The 17873-nt window shown below is 38.9% G+C and overlaps 1 protein-coding gene across 1 annotated transcript in view; it reads right to left on the reverse strand.

The window, feature by feature from the left end:
- Positions 1 to 17873, reverse strand: part of LOC141739348 (dynein axonemal heavy chain 5-like) — a 170551-nt gene that overhangs the window by 51121 nt on the left and 101557 nt on the right. The window contains exons 57-62 of the mRNA XM_074576432.1: positions 17082 to 17746; positions 15584 to 15864; positions 15003 to 15218; positions 12154 to 12321; positions 4920 to 5138; positions 2259 to 2435 (exon numbers count right to left, since the gene is read on the reverse strand). Of these exons, the coding sequence (XP_074432533.1) occupies positions 2259 to 2435; positions 4920 to 5138; positions 12154 to 12321; positions 15003 to 15218; positions 15584 to 15864; positions 17082 to 17746 (1726 nt within the window). The remainder of the gene's footprint in view (positions 1 to 2258; positions 2436 to 4919; positions 5139 to 12153; positions 12322 to 15002; positions 15219 to 15583; positions 15865 to 17081; positions 17747 to 17873) is intronic.

The following is a 17873-nucleotide window of genomic DNA, read 5'->3' on the forward strand; positions in this document are numbered from 1 at the left end:
TCTGCTGGGCAAATCAGAATCATTCATCTTTTTAAGTCATAGCATAAAATGGGCTGGGCTGTGAGGTTCACTCTGTCAGGTCAAGGTTAATCACTCTTACAAGAAGTGTTATGCACCACCTAGCACAAAAAAAGATTCAAAATTAACTTCTATGAGATGACAAACCTCTCATGGCAAAGAGGTCTCCCTAATATAGGTTTTGAGTGTCAAATCCCCCAAGAACCTGAAAAGAAGATGCGGCAAGGATACTAATCTACCTTTAACTGCTTCTCAATGGCACAGCCACAGCTGTACACAGGTTGTTCACCTGCTCCCGGCACTTTCCAGCAGCACCTGCTCTGTTGAAAGCTTGGACACTGAGGACAGGAGCCATTTGGGCTTAATGCCTCCACTCCTGTACTGAGAGTAAGAGAGACTCCCTGAACTATTTCTTCAGCCTTTACTGCTGGAGAAAATGTACGCAAGTATTCACAAAACCAAGTGGAAGGCAACATGGACAGATTATTCAGAAAGACAGTTTTGATTATTATGGCCTGAATTCTGCCTTCAGCATGAAAATGTCTTCAAGGTACAAGGAAGAATATTAGACAGACATCCTAAAAGTTATGGAATAGGAACAAGGCTGCCGCTGGCCACAAGCAAAGCCTGTGCCCTGGAACAGCTGCCAGGTCCATCTCTCCTGAGGCAGACAGTGGTAAAAGGAAAGAACAAGACTCATGTAAGGGAACCTGCGCCGTACCATAGTCACAGCATGCATGTTGCTCACTTTAATAAAGGTAGTATACGATGAAGTAGGCAACTGAAGCTGCATTTTAGGCCACCTCTGCCTGCACAGACTAGGCCATTTGAGGAGAAGCTGTAATGTTAGACTCACTGAGAACAGCCTCACTGGTGACAAATGTACATGGATTTAAAAGCTTAGACTGGAGCAAGCTGAAACGGTGTACCCCAAGCTTCACAAAATCCAGGTTTTGTTTAACCTGATCATTTCAACAAGACTCTCCAAACTAAACTAAATTACATGGTGTGGGTACACAGTAGAGGGTAGGACAGGAGGGTATTAACTGATAATACATGGAGGTGCAGAGGGGATATTTCCTGGTTCAAAATGTGCAATGGTCTTTTCTATAATTGGGTGTAAAAATATTTTTATGTTAATCAAGCTACACTAAGAATAAAATTGCGAAGCTTTGAAAAGGAAATTCTGTTTAGTTCCATTTTACAGATATTTTCTAGCCAATTTATATTATTAAAAAGTTGTACTTAAGTAATCCTAAATGAAAATAATGGAGATTTTTATTCCTAGGTTGTTGTGTTCAAAATTTAATATATTAAGAACAGTAGGTTAAATAATTTATGATGCAATGTCATAAATACAAAATATATGAAAAACCTTTCATTCAAATTCACCCTTTATATTCTACATTTACAGTTCAGAGTGAAAAGTGAATATCTAGAGAGAGAGCAGATTTTCAGCAGCAGTACATGGGACTGTAGGTGGTAAAAGTGGAAACAAGGTAAATCTTGCTGGGTCCCTGGAATTTAGTTGGGGCATAACTCCCACCCAACCCAGAAGCCGCAGAGCAATCTCCCCACCTCTGTGCCATCCTGTGGGGCTAACTTGGGAGCTGCTGCTTCAAAGACTGCCTGGAAAACTACAGGGGCACAGGAGTACTAGTTGTGGGGTGGTGTTCTCAACCACATATTCCCAGTTATTCCTTGTAAGGGGATAACTTAAAATGTTGAAGGAGACAGTTATAACTGGTGTTTTCTTCAATATGCATATTTTACTTTGATGTGGCTGATTAGCTTGACTTTATGACTGAAATTATGGACACAACATGGCATTTGCAAAAAAGCACCAACTATGGGGGAAAACTGTGACTACCTGATGCAATCACTTATGATAAGGTAAATCTATTCTACGCTGGTAAATTTTACTTTATTTTCCATATTATGCAACTTCCTCCCAGGGCAGCTGACTTCAGACAGCACCTCCCTCAGATTTGCCAGAGCGATAGCCTATATACCAATCTTGCAATGCGTGACAGTATAAAGTATATAACACATGTTTATAAAGTATAAACACATGTTTTTAGATCCTCAGTTATCAAGTGCTCAGATTTTTTACTTATTAATAATTTGATGGAATGTGACAGCCTGTAAATAATCTTCCAATTATGTACTTTTCTGGAACGGAATGCTCTGAACGTTATTTCTCTGCAAGACAAAGATCAGGACAGAGCGCAAACACTTACATTACTGTATGGAATCTTACTGTTGTCCATCTCTTTCTTCCACAACTGGAGCAGCAAATTCCTGTACTCCTGATTGAAAGGTCCAGAATAAGAGAGAAATCCAGTGGCCAGAAGAACATTCCCCACTAAATTAATAATTTGATTTTGAAAGTTTTTGCTGCTTGCTGTCCAACGAAGCTGTATGCGAAATATTATAAAGAGGTTAGATTAGGCAGGCACAAAACTAACACGAAGATCTAACTTAACTGGTAAATAATTGTTCTTCGAGCCAGGAGTATTTTTGGCTTTAAATCATTCTTCTCAGAAGTAGAATTTTACTTGGAAGACATTGCAGCCACTTGACTAAGTGTAGAAAAAGCATCTTTGACAACAAGCTGGCCCAGCTTGTCTCCTTCAAAGAAGGAAAGTGGGAAGGAGAGGATGACCAATAATCATGTGAGGAAGTGGAGGACAGGGTTGGCAAACAAAATACACGGGATGATATAAACAGTAGGGACCTTGTAATCATTAAAACAGGGCTAATGGAGGACCACCCCAAGCATATCCACATACGCAAAGAAGTGCCTACCAGACAGAACAATGGGGATAGCTCTCATACTGTTTCTGGGAAATAGCACAGCTGGGCACTTCTCTAAAGTGCTTGTACACTAATGTGCACAGCATGGAGAACAAATGAGGAATCAGAGTCTGCATATGGTTGCAGAGTCATGATCTCATGGGGATCATGGGGACGTGGTGGGTAGGCTTCCACAACTGGAGCACTGCAGCAGGTGTATACAGGCTTGTTAGGAAGGACAGGCTGGGAAGGTGAGGAAGGGAGTTTTCTTTTATGTGACAGAGCAGATGCATGGAGCTCTGCATCTGAGACTCCGGATGGACAATGAACCAGTTGCGAGTGTACTGGCTAGGGTTAGAGGGCAGACCAACACGGATGATGCTGTGTGTGTCTGTTACGGACAGTGTGATCAGGAAGAAGTAGATGAGGTCATTTTCAGACAATGGGAAGAAACCTCACATTCACAGGACCTGGTCTACATGGGGGATTTTAACCACTCTGATATCTTCTGGAGGGACAACACAGGAAGACACGAGCAATCCAGGAGGTTTTAAGGAGTGCACTGACCAAAAATTCTTAGCACACATAACTGAGGATCTAATGAGTGAAGGCGGTTTGCTGAACCTCCGACTTGCAAACAAGAAATAACTGGTCAGGGATGTAAAGGGTGGGGGCAGCCTTGGCTGAGAGAATTGAGATTGTTTAGCCTTGAGAACAGACAGCTCAGGAGGAATTTTATCAACGTGCACAAGTACCTGATGGGAGGGTGTAAAGATGACAGTGCCAGACTCTTTTCAGTGGTACCCAGTGAAATGACAAGGGGCAAGGGCACAAATTAAAATACAAGAAATTCCAATTAAACACAGAAAAACTTTTTTACAGTGAGAGTGGTCAAGGACTGGAATAGGTTGCCAAGAGAGATTGTGGAGTTTCCATCTTTGGAGATATTCAAAACCCAACTGGACAATGCCCTGAGCAACCTGCTCTATTTGACCTTGTTTTGAGCAGGGGGGTTTGGGTTAGATGATCTCCAGAGGCCCCTTCCAATCTCAATTATTCCATGATTCTGTGATTTTCTGAATATTATTTCTGAGGTTTACTTATTGCTTCCTCTGCAGATTTCTGTTCCCTTCCAATCACTCTGCATGCAATCTTGGTCTAGACCTACATTTTTAAATTTAGAAAATACACATTTAACGCCGTGTCAGTTTTGCCCAAGGCTCCAAGTGCCATATATAGTCTTTTATTTTTTTGTCTGAATTTTCAAAAGTAGAATGGAATAACAGCTTTTATAAGACCTCATAGCACAAGGCTGCAGAAAACCCACAATAAGGCACTGTAACTTCCTATTTTGGTGCTGCCCTTAAATTTAGAAATTCACTGAAAAATACGATAAAGCATCTAACATTTTTGACTGATAAATTTTAAAGTGCAGCTATGCAAACAAATGCTAAGGTCCTGGCCTCACAGGACACAATGGCTGAAGTCAAAACTCTCATCAATTTTGACGCTGTGAGAAATCAACCAAGGAATCATCAAAGCAAACAATCAATCAGATGAGAAAAAAGAGTATCCTGCTTCCTCAGGAAACCTTCAGGCTGAAGCCAGAAAAATCTGCAGAGGAAAGGTTTCAAGCTCAGTTTAGAAGATAATGATTAGCCCATAATTCTGTAAAAGGCTTCAACAGAAATCTGAACTTCAAATATAATTCATGAAATTAGTCAAGCTTCAAATTCCTATTCTTGTATACTTGGTGAGAAAAAGAGAGTAATCCTTATTATAAATATTTTAGGGCAATTATTTAGGTTAAGCCTAATTCCTCTTCTTAATAAAGCTAAAAGGAATTTGGCTCCTTGGCTTTAAATCTGAACTTTATCCCAATACAAGCAGTATGATATGACATAAATCTTCATACAGAAGAATTTTACTTTGTTAGATACATTCAGTTCAAGCAAAAACCGTACATATAACTAAAATAAAGTGTCATATGATATCGAGATGTTATCATGCCTTGAATTTCTTGAGCTCTACTAATGATCATTATGGAGTATTCTCAAAACTGAGAACCTACTTTGTTCTGGAAACCTACTCATATGTGCTACTACCTTTTCTCCACCTAATCCTTCAATCAGAGCTGTGGCGTTGTTCATCTTCCTTCTGCATGCCTCAGCATCATCAAGTAAGGCCTGCTTCTCTTTCATAGCAGTATCATACATGGCTTGTACTTGATCCAGTTCCATTTGCTTCTCATCCAGCTGAATTTGTGCATTATTCAGCTCTATTTGGGCAGCTGCAAGTCTTCCCTCTTGCAAGGCTAAATTTGCCTACAAACATTTAAAAGTAAAGAGTAGTTAATACTTATTATTTGGCAAGAGCAAATGACATTTATTTAATAGCACATATTGTACTGTATTGGGTACCTTTTAAAATAATACATGTTTAAGATGACTGCATTTTTTTTCCTTTATTACTTTTCAACCTAAAACTGGAACACAAGCATAGCATTAAAGTTATTCAATGCAATCTTAAAATGTTTTAATAATATTTTCAGAATGATCTATTGATTATACAATGATCAATGACTTGAAATCACAATACACTTGAAACAGCTGTATACTAGATATATGAGGCAATCCATACAATGTTTTCTGCAATTTATTCTCAGTGCAAAACAAAATTAATAATAATAATTGTAATAGAAACTACTCCCATCACATAGTTCTACAATAACAATATAGCAATTTTTTGCTCCTCTGGAAACTACAACTCTAGAGACTTTTCTCACATCTCTATGTAAATTTGAATGATGAGTTGCCAGTCATTTAAATCTGGCCTCTTAACTTGTATATTCCTAACAGGGGGGAAAAAAAAAAGTATTCTATGAATTCAGAACCTGTTTCCAAATACATGTTTAAAAGGATTAGAGACTGACAAAGTTCTTATGAAATTCACACTTACAGATAAAGGTTGCTTCCATTTACTCTGAATATTTAAAACACTTTTTTAATATCATGTATCTTACTTCTATTTTTTCTGCTATAAGAGTTATGAAAACGGAAACCAAAAATCTGTGAAAATTGTCATAATACAAATATGAAACTTGACACTCACATCACACCAGAAGAGTAACAGTACAAGGAATCTCTGTGATGACTCTCAGCAAACAGTATAACCATGGCTTGGGTTTTTACATCACATCTTAACTAAAAATATAGATTTAATTCTGATCAAAGTATGCTAAAATCAGCAAATTCTTCTTGCTTTGCATAGGAGAAAAAAAAAGAATAGAGGTTCCAAGATCGTATTTTGAGATCTAGGCATGATAAAAAATACAGCACAAAGTCTGGTGGATTTCAAAAGACAGGTCTCTGAGCAGGGAATCAGAGAAGCATGTATGTACTAATCAACACATTAGCACTTCTTTAGAGTTACACATCCAGAGAATAGCACTGTCAGCAGAAAATTCATTTACTGTAGCCACTGTGTTTTTTGACAGATCCTAGAGATATACAAATATTTTATAACAGAGATAAGCCAGTGAAATGGCTGCTCATATAATTTCCATCTCGTAAGAATGCTGAAATATTTTTACTCCACCGTTTATCAAAGAGCACACAGAATCACAGAATGGTTCGGCTTGGAAGGGACCTTAAAGATCACCTAGTTCCAACCCCCTGCCCTGGGCAGGGACACCTCCCGCTAGACCAGGCTGCTCAAAGCCCCATCCAGCCTGGCCTTGAACACTTCCAGGGATGGGGCATCCACAGCTTCCCTGGGCAACCTGTTGCAGTGCCTCACCACCCTCACGGTAAAGAATTTCATCACATTAAACAGCATCTCCTCAAGATCAACACTGTTAAATCAGTGAGTCTTGTTAAGACTAAGCAGATTTCAGAATGACTGCTGTTATTTTTTAGTGAATCCTGGACTATCAGGAAAAGTTTAAACAGTAAGAAGTTTTGAGTAGGTGACGCAATGTTATTGTGTCCTGCAGCGGGGGAGAGGTGAGGAAAGAGAGAGAGAGTGCAGGGCCATTCTGGATCTTAATAAGAAAGGCCTGAGAACAAATGGCTTAATAAGGTAACTGCTTTAAAAAGATCCATAATAAGAAGCAGAACATAGATTGTGAGTACATTTTACGTCCCTTCAGGTGCTGAGCACCACACATTCATGCAGCATCAGACAGAGCCTGGATAGGTTTCCCCATGGCACGCTGCACAGAGTAGATCCTGTCCATGGAGAGAAAATTCTCTCTTTTGGACATTCAAGCTATTATAAACTCCTCTTATTATACCCTCTTATTAAAGCACTTGCCTTATTAAGCCATGTGTTGTCAGGCCTTTCTTACTGAGATTCAGAAAGAGCCCTGTACCAGACCGCTGTCTCCTGCCTCACCCTCGCCACCCCTTCCCCACTGCAGAGCATCCTCTTATCCTTAAACTCTGTGAGGGCTAAAAATGGGAGTAAAACAAAATGATGACATATTGTTTCACCCCCAGCTGACAAATAGTGAGGTCAAACAGGGAAAACAAGATCTGTGGAGAGTTGGGAAGAACAGCCGGAACAACAAAGAACTTGCACCTGTCTGTGTGAAATCATATTTCACCTTGACATTTATCACAGCAGGATGTGAACCTCAATGGAAAAGAGTGGCCATGTGAATCCTCGATACATATGAGCAACGATGCCTTGTAAATATGAAAAACAAACCTCGGTGCAGCAATAAACTAACCAGAAAAGTGCAAAAGACCAATAAAACAGACTTCCTAGTTCTTAAAAGTTTTTAAAAGGCTATCAGCTTTGAAGATGTAGGGACAAAGAAAAAATATTTCAGATGAGTACAAAGAAAAAATATTTTGTACTCTAAACGAAAAAAAACCCCAAAATTATTTGCACAAGAGTTTATGGGACCTCTAGAAGATGACTTATAATAAGAAATTATTTTACAGAAAATTCAACCAAAGTTTTCAGCCAATTTTAGGGTAATCATAAATAAGTAGTTATACATTTTGGTATTAGTTTGATTTGTAGGCTGTTTAATCATATGTGATGAATAATCGTTGGCTGCACAAGAATTGACTGCTAACATACCAGGATGACCAACCTACGTGATTCCCAAAGGCAGAAAGACTACTTGTTTCAGATTACCCTTTGAAATCATCACTATTTGCTCTCTCCCTGTCTTTCTTTAGATCTCCATTTTTCAAAGTTACATGGGTACAAACACTGCTTTTGTATTGACATCACTGGCAGGTTGGCTGGCAGCTTTCTGTGCAGAGCTTTGCCATGAGAGCAGGAGGCAAGTTCTGCTGCCAAGGAGACCCTTGTGCACAAGAAGGCTATTACAGTCGCACGCAGCTTCACAGAAAGATTTCCAGCCAATTACAGGCGGGAAGGAAATGTGTCTCCCAACCACAAAGAACCACTGTGGCCTTTCTAATTTTAGTGGCATTGCTATGTGAACAAGTTTCACACCCTCCATTTCATCCCTCTGAGTCACGCAGCAAAGCAAGGATTCACAATTTGTTCCAGTTGGATGCAGTGTGAAAGCCTGAATAAATGGATTTTATGTGAATGAATCATGACGATTCAAGACATGAGATCCACACTCTTATCTGCGCTCCCAGAGACGGGGCTACGCTAGAACATGCCTGGGTTCGCGTGACAGCAGCAGCTTCAGCCTTTTCTTGCCATTGGCATTGTGGGGAACCACACAGACAATCCTCTCAACATCTGTTGCAGCCAGGGCCTCTACCGGCTCTCTGCATCTGTCTGCACGGGGCAAGTACAGAGATGGTACCTGTGCTAACAAGGGCCACAGATTAAATTGTTAGGTAGCTATTTTGCCTTCTTCTGAGATGCCCTCAGAGAGGACTTCATAGCAGGTGGTGAGATGATCCTGCCCCTTTTAACCTTTTTGCTTTCTACATAAAACCCGGACAAATAAACACATAATTATAGTCCAGAGCTATACTATTAAATTAAACATGCCTGGGACCCTTCTCTGGCACTGAGGTTAACTAGCATAAAGCAGCTCACGTTAAGCTCTCCCAGCCTCTAAAACAGTACAGCTGCGTGCAAACAGCCTCGTGGAAATGGCCTTTGGACCAAGCTAGTACCTGAAAGGTGCCCAGAGATTGCTGAGAAAATGCTGCTTGGCCAATACCAATTCAGACTAGGGATCATTCTACCAATTTAACAGTGCAGATGATCACTTTCCAGTGTCTAGAAAAATTCCCTAGCACTGTTTAATTTATTAGTATTGACATAGCCATAAGTTTCTCGTTGATTCATTGCAAACTCAATTTTGCAGAGCAGCAAGTATATCTGGCCCTGATTCAAGAAGGCATTTAAATAAAAATGCCTTCTCCATTAAAAAAACTCACACCATTTAATACTATCCCCGCTCTTGAATGGAATGCCCAGACCAACCACAAATCACTCTGAAGACCAGCTGTTGCTCAGTAAATTCAGGAAATGTTACTATAAGTAGGAGAACCCATAAGAAAAAAGAAAAAAAAAGGCAGCTGAAACTTTATAGTTCACCACAGATAAGGAAGATTTGGAGCTTTCTTAGCATCTCTCTTGTTTTAGCTTTCCACGTTCACTGCTCTTACAGTCCAATGGAGCACTCACTACTGCTGGAACAGGCCAGAAGGCTTCTTGTACTTGGACACTGTAACTCTGCTCATGAACGTCTGTGGATGTGCTGTGTGACCACCTTTGCCCTTTGCTTCAATTCTGTCCCGGGCACAGGATCCACAAGCATACATATATATATATATATGTACTCATGCAAAGAGATCCATGCAGAGTGACATTAATAAAATATTGGCCTCAATTTCTTTGCTAACACTGACCATTCTTTGGAATTAAAACAACCTTTGAAAGGCACAGAGATCACGCCTCTTATCTGCTTTTCACAGCCTCTACTAGCTACCGAAAGATTCTCCATTTCTTCCATTCAGTTACATGTCCTGACTTCAATCTGTGTTAGGTGATCTAATCCTCCCCTTCAATCCCCAGGGTATATGCTTTCTTTCCACAGTTATTGTGGGCCTTGAATTCAGAGTTGAATGCTTGTTTTCCTGCCCAGTGGGCATTACCTCGACAAGGATACGCCTATTTAAATGGATGACCATTAAATTTTGACACTCCGTGACTGTTACCTCTTCCTCAGGTGCAAGATTTCTTCTTATTGCCTGTTGTGGTTTTTAGTTCAGCATGGTGGCAAGTGAAAGCAGAAAAGGCAATAAAGTCTCATATTTAAAACTGAGTTTGAGAGCGAGAATCCTCAATATCAAACAGAATTTATAAACTGTAGACAAACTTCCCTTGATGATCGTAACAGCCTAAGGAGAACTTAATTAAAATTACTGGAGATATCTCTAAGCAAAATTATACCCCTGTACACAGTATTTTAAAAGGAGGCCAACAGAATCACAGCAGAAGCCAGGGCTTCTTCGTTCTGCTGTTACATTGTTCAACTAATGGATAAATAGCAGATGGTGTTTCAGGATTATCAGGTTAATCCAGCAGGCTTGTTTAGTAGGTAACAAGCTAGAGAGGAACAGCTCATGGTTGTGCTGAAAGTTTATAGGAAAGTAGCACACACACGGTGACCACGGTATGATAAGCATTGTATTTGCAGGCAACATCTGGTTATACTTTCTGTGTTTGATTCTAACTAATGACCCTTAGGCTCCAGGCCATACATCTAAAGAATGTAGGTATCCAGTTTTAGGAATGAGTTAATTTTTGCACCCTATATTTAATAAAATATAAGTAACCATTAATTAAATTTCACAAGTTGTCACATTTAAGATAAATGAGGCACTGAGTCTCAGTTAAGAGTTAAGATGCAATTTAAAAATATATTGGATGTATTTTGCAGGTGTTGAAGGGGGTTGATCTTCTAGAACAGCAGATAGGATAAAGCAGCTTGATCAATTCATTCAGTAAAACGGCTTTTAGCACTGGATGATTTAGCCTATGCTAGCACTATACACAGTTTAATTTTACATTTATTTTCAATTATTTTCTTAGCATCACTCCAGCGCTTCCTGCAATATCTCCTGCATACTTTAAACACTTCCTCCCTCTGTCATCTTCAGTTTTAAAATATTTGTGACTGTTGCTATACATGACAATAGGCATCATTTTTCCACTAAATGCATGCTCGGCTTTTTACAGGAATGTAAATACTTGAATATAAAGTTAAATTTATATGTAGCCTTAAGTCATATATATTCAAATAGAAACCGCAAGAGCACTTTTGCAGCTTTCAGAGTTGCATCTGCATATAAAGCCACTATTTCCTCTAGGTCCTGCTCTCTTTTATAGCTCTCAATAGCCACATTTCAAATTCTATTTTCATTAGCGAACATCCCATTATTTGAAAAGGGAATTGCTACTTATATATCACAGAAATATAGTCTTCTCTATCGGTTACTTGAATCAAAAATATCATGCTTTTAACAAATTTGAATCAGATCTGCCTAGACATACTAAAAGAATATGCCAAGAGTTTTGAATATACCATTGATAACAGTGGCTTATACAATAGGAGACTGAACATAAGTGCAGTGGAAGCATAACTGAATTAATGTATTTCTTCAGAAAAGAGCCATAAGATCCCCTGTAGATGCAGTGATTATAAATCACTATATAAATATTCAAAGTCCTTTTTTTTTTTCAATATGCTTATAAATGAAGCATTTCCAAGACAATAAAGGTGTCTGTAGGAATACAGACAATGGTAGCTGATCTATTTCTACTGTTGTTCAGTGTTACAACAGAATTCTATGCCAGGAGACTACTTACTTTACTATATATACACTCACATGTAGCAGTTTTACACTGCAAAGTTTGAGAGATCTGAATTCCAGCTAAATTCATTAAAGAATACTTCAGTGCCAAGAATGGTCTCTCCTCTCCCAGATTCTGCCAAGATCACAATGAGTACGCTCCTTCCCAGGCCAGTAGGACTGAGGAGAAGTTTTCTGGAAACCATAGTGCCTGGCACCACGTCCAAGAGCAGAGACAGTATCAGTATCTCCCCCTTGCAGATAGCCAGGCTCTATAAAGAACCTGTGCGTTAAGGCTCCTGTTGAAAACTGAATCCATTCACACAAGTAACAACTGTACCACAGAGTAGTCATGTAAGGGGAAAAAATTGCCAGGACATATTTAACCTCTGTGTGCTTGACTTCATGACTGGATGTGAGTAAGCAAGAATCTCTTGTAACTCGTGATCTTTTTTAGCCAAAATAACACAACTTTTTTTCCACTCAACTACAGCCATCCCTCAGAAAAAATAAAATAAGTAATATGAAATACCTTAAGAGGAAGAACTTCTTTATTAATACCATAGAAGTAAGCCATTGCTTGTGTCCACGAACAAAGACCTGCTACATTTCCACACACTTTTTTAGCAGTCTCAAGATTATAATCCTCCATATCCAAATAAGGCTCCAAAAGATCCACAGTTTCTCCTGTAATTGAGTCCTAGGCAATGAAAAGGAAAAATTATTTTTTGAAATGGATTTTAGAATGAAGACTGCTTCACAGAAACATTTTTCTTTTAAAAAACATGGTGCTACCACTTCTTACAGAAGAAACGAACAAAACACCACTGTTGTCTTTCACTGTTATAAAGGACAGATTAGTTGTTTTTTGTGAACTCAAGCAAAAATAACTCCTACTTCTATTGCAACAGATTGACTTGAGTTTGCATTTAATATCCCTATTTGACCCGTAAGATTTACAGACATTACTTGTATTCGTAGCTCCATGACAACTTAAGCTGATCTAAGTTACTCCTGCTACAGCACTGTACGTTCTTTCCTCTCCCCTTCAACCAAATGTTCTTGCCCCACTTTTAATACCATCACCAATGCTCGGTGAGCTAGTTTGGAAGCTAATATGACAGAAATCTAATTCAGGAAACTAGTGATCAGTTTTCTTCTAGGCTAGTTCTCTGAGCAAGCTCACCATGGCATCAGACAGGAACCAGTGTGAACACAGTTAAGGGAGTCAAACACGCAGCTTTACGAAGGAAAAAGGTCAAACTGCAAGGCACTGACTTCACTTCACTGAAGCTCACCCTTTTCCCTAACTGTAAAAGCGATTTTTTTCAGCTGTTCACTTCATTATTCTAATCTCAGATTTTTTTCCACCCTAGCCAATCTGTTGAGAACATGAAAAGCCAGATCTTTGATGATGGTGGTTAATCTATAATTATGTAAGTGTCATAAGAAAATGGAATTCATCTCCTTAAGCCATGTATAAAGTAGAAGAGCTTATACAGGGTAACAATGGTTACCTAACAATAGAGGCATTAAGAATCTTCCTTTTTTTTGGCCATATATCAATGCCTTTCCTTTAATGCATCTAAAAATCATCCTTCGTTCATAGTCAAGCAATATACCCGTTTCCTGCTTTTCTGCATAGCTGACTGTCTTGTACTTGCCTGATCCCTAGCTACTATAATAACAGAGACATTCATTATACTTTTCCTAAGATCAGACATGGTGATGTTTTGACTATGAGCATTTGCTAAAATGTAAAATAGGGCTGGACAAACATTTTGACTTTTTCATTCTCCTACTCAAAATTATGAGCTAGGAAGCAGGCAAAGGTGAAGCAAAGACCAATCAATCAGCAGTGTCCTAAGTCTCTGTTCAAGAGCTTGAAAAATGTTATGCTTTTCCTTCTAAGTAATGAATTTTAAACCCAAGGAACTATTTAATCCACTGATCTTCCTTGCCTAAAAAAATCAGGAAAGAACAAAAATCTCACAAACAAGCAGTGTAGTCTACTCAGAACTCCAGACACGATGAGCTTTCTTCTCACATATACTTAATCTTGGAAACAAGAAATGAGGCAGAACAGCATGTGAAGTACCTCTTCACCACATTCCTAGTGCTCTTCACCACATTCCTCAGCATCATTTCCTGCAAGAACTCAGTCCCACAGAGGTTGCTCTCACTCCTCTGAGTAAAGTTAAATGTGTTGCAAACTACCAGCAGGAACACATACACTATTAATAAGTGCCCAAACTGGAATCCTCATTAGAGAGAAGCAAGTGCATAGCTTAGAAAGAAGGAGTGCATAATTAGTCCCCATTATCTTTAAACTAATTTCCTCTTTCTGTTTAGTGAAGATAGCACTTGGGAAAGTGACCTGATTGACAGCCCCAGGAACAGGCTGCCTACACAGGCAGTACGAGTTTCCACGTGGTGCCTTGTCAACACAGCTCACTGGGAGAAATGGCTCCTGGGGATAGTGGGAACCATGGTTTCAAGCCCCATCTGCACAACAAAAACACTCCAGTAACTTAGAAAAGTCATCAGCAAAGTGCACAGCTGAAGCAGATTAAAAAATCAGTGTACAAATGAAAGAGTATGTTCTGCAACATTGCAGAAAACCCAGGTTTTACCAAAACTGGCTTGGTTTTCTGGATTTTAAAGTTGGGCCATGATTCTGCCATTCCATATTCCACCCTAGCTGTTTTTCTGGTCCAGCTGTGACAGCTTTCTTCTCTTCCCTGCAGAAAAATTTCCCTTGTCTCACAGTTCAGTGAATATTGCTGTAAATGGGACAAGTTTCTGTCCGGACAAATAGAAATCTGTGTTTGCTTATTTTTCTTACAGTCGATACTAAGGTTCTCAGTTCATTCTGTATTTCACTACTTTTCTAGTGAAAGAACCCCCAAAGTTCCCAAATATCTCAGTATTTTTCCTGACAGGATGCTCATTTTCTTCTGTATTTTCTCCTAGTTCCCCACCAAATAATTCTGGAGACAGAGTTCTAGAGCGCTTTATATGCAAACAGGCCTGGTAGTGCTGGAGATGGTGAGCCATTTGAAAAATCAACAGCAAGTCCTTTTAAGGCAAATTCCTACTGAGAAGCGGGAGCTGCCTGAATAAAAATAACACTAAGTTTCTCCAGATTTGATCTAGTGCTTGGGATACTTGTGTCTGCCATGAAAACTCTGTGGCCCAGGAGAAAGATCACTGAAACGATGAACCATGAAAAAGGAGCGGAACACAGTCATGAAGGTATCCAGAGCTATAGGTACACAAAAACCACATCTGTTTCAAAATACCTTTAAAGGTAAAAGACATTTTCACGTGATTTCATAAGGTAGTTATAGGGTACTAATAGTGCCACTATTAACTTCTTACCTTCTGGAAAGTAAGCAACATGCTAAGAAATCCTGAATTATTCATTAGCTTTAGAGCCTCAGTCCATGACGGCTTCACAGATGGGCGTTCTTGATCAGGTGTTACTGAGTCTATTTTTCTTTGGAATAAAAGTAGTACACAATCCATAATTCTCATGATCAAGTGAGGAGGTTTACCCAGTTTTCTAACAGTTGCAATGTCAGAAGGTTTTATTGTCTGAAAAATTAAAAAAGAAAATAAACCATTTATTTAAGCAACCACTTGATGGTAGAGATAGACATTTTTTGGGAGGACTGTGTATGCAATGCAATTGCTGCAGTTTTGCAGGTCACTCAGAAGCAGTACTGCAGAAAGTCCATAAAGGTAGTACCACTCAATGGCTGCTTTCTTACCCAACTGTAAAGGAGGTACTGCCCATCTTACCTCTGCACTGCCTCAATTTTCAGGGTTTTTTCTACAAGGATTAACAAGTCAGTGCTAGTCCTTTCAATATTATTTTTTTTAAGTCAGAAGCATAAGCCATATTATTACAAATAATGATCATTAACTACATGCATGTTCACAATATCTTTGGTTCTGACCTGCAGGGCTGCCTCAGCCTCCTCCAGTGCAGGTCTTGCAGCTTCAAGCTTCTCTTCTGCTGCTGCTTTATCAATGGCAATATCATCCACAATGGCCTGAGCCTTGTCTTTTACGTTTTGCACCTGCATTTTCACTTTTTCAGCAGCTTGGGCTTTCATAGTTACTTCCAGTAAAACTTCATCAGCTTTTTTTGAAGCTACAGCCAAATCTTTCTCCTTCATCACCAACTCTTTGGAGAGCTGATTTACTGAATCCTCAGCTTCCATCAGTTTTGCAAGACCTGCGTTGAACAAATTCCATTTTAGCAACAGGAATACCTATTGAGGAACCTCAGTGAAGCAATCTGGATACTTAAAATATGTCACTCAGATTCGTATTTAGGAACCCCAGTGAGTGATCCCATTTGTTGAACACCAAAATTTAGCTGGGGTAATATCCATTTGCTATTTAATTTTTCTTTTCTTTTTTTTTTTATATGGGTAAGAGTCTTCAGAATCTGTCACTTGATCACTTGCTTATATTCTTATATATGAGAGGGACGCTAAAGATTAAACACACATATCCAAAAGCATTAGTATTGTGAATGGCACTCTTACGAATTAAGTGTGCAATTTCAGAATACTATGAGACCATAAGAAGTACTAGGCTGTACTCTCTGTACAAAACAAAGAGGAGGAACCTGCCATCCTGAGCAATGTAAATGAAGACACAAGGAGACTAGGCTGAAATCACCTAGAAAAGTTGTAAGTATAAAAATCCTTATATATAAATGCATGCATGTAAATGTAAAAGCATCGTGTAAATCTTTCTAACCATCAAAAAAAAGCACATATGTTCCTTCCAGGCAGCCAGACGCCCTCTGCCTATGGAGGTATGTGTACATAGCTCAGTTCTACAATTGGTGACAAAGGGAGAAGAAACCGTTTAAGTTCACATTCACTTCCAAACACCATTCAGGTTCAGAAACTAATTGTTTACAGTGTATGACCTCGTGCAGTGCGATATTTTGGAAATTTTACATTTGGCACATAACTATTTCTTTAAAAGATTCTTCAGAATGACTCAATCTGAACATTTATTTACCTTCCCTCATATTTACTTCTAGTATGTTTAAATGCGAAAACTAGGATCTCAGAAGTTCCTTGGCATGCATACATACCAAAGCAGGAGTTTCAGGAATTTTAACTGCTAACTAATACTATTTCCAAATCTCATCAGCAATCTGCAACATTCACAAAGTTAATTGAAACAAAACCTCCATATATTTTGTAAACACACACAACACAGTTGAAAACATAGGAGTCTGCTTCCAAATGAAAGTGAGCTCATGCTCACAATTTGAATTTACTCACAATTTAAATAAACTAAATCTCTAGATGTCTAAGAATCTATACTTCTACATTCTTTTGCTCAGATTCTTCTTACCTTTTTAAAAACAAACAAATGAAACACACAAAACCAAAAAACAAACAAACAAACAAACAGATTTTACAGTACCTGTTCTCATGCGCTCAGACAAACTTCCAACATAGGCAAACTTTTCTTTGTAAATAGCTTTGTAGCCTCCAATGAAGGACAGGTAAGATTTTGGAGTCACAAATGTTCTTCGCCTATATCGTTCAAAGTATTCAACACATTTTTCAGCTACAATATCTTGAAATGTTCCCATGGTGTTAACAACACTTTGCTTCACTTCATCTGTGCACTCAATATGGTAGGAAACTAAAAAATGCTGTGCAACCGCTACAAGAGCATCTTTGGGCCAGCGCTGGAACCAGTCCACGGTACAGCCTGAAATCAGACCTGGAAATTTGAGCGCACGAGTTCTGAATTTTTCCCCAACAGGAGAAAAACAAAGAACCACATGCAGGTTAGTACGAACTCGAGCAAGAAAGTAATTATAAAGATTTTCACCAGTGGGAGTACGCCTTGGGTACTCCTTCTTCATTGCTGGTATCAGGTCTTGTGTGATTTCACCTATTTCATCTCGTGCAAAAAGATTTGAAACTTCACCTGAAGCCAAAACATTGTTCATGTACTCAAGAAAAGATTCATCTCTGATTTCATTGTCTGTGAATATAAAGATAATGCCCTTTCCTTTTTGCCCAGCAGTGCGGTACAAGATTTTCAGATCATCCAAAAGGTTATTGGTGGCATATGTTCTGGGATAGAAAAGAATTAAAGAAAGAGAAAAAAAAATCACAGATCAGTTTAGGAAGTATCTGTCATCTGGCTCAGCTTCCTTAAGGGAAGAAAAGAACTACATAAGAAATTAATAGCACATTTCCT

Source organism: Larus michahellis, chromosome 2 (assembly GCF_964199755.1).
Source record: "Larus michahellis chromosome 2, bLarMic1.1, whole genome shotgun sequence".
Lineage (NCBI taxonomy): Eukaryota > Metazoa > Chordata > Aves > Charadriiformes > Laridae > Larus > Larus michahellis.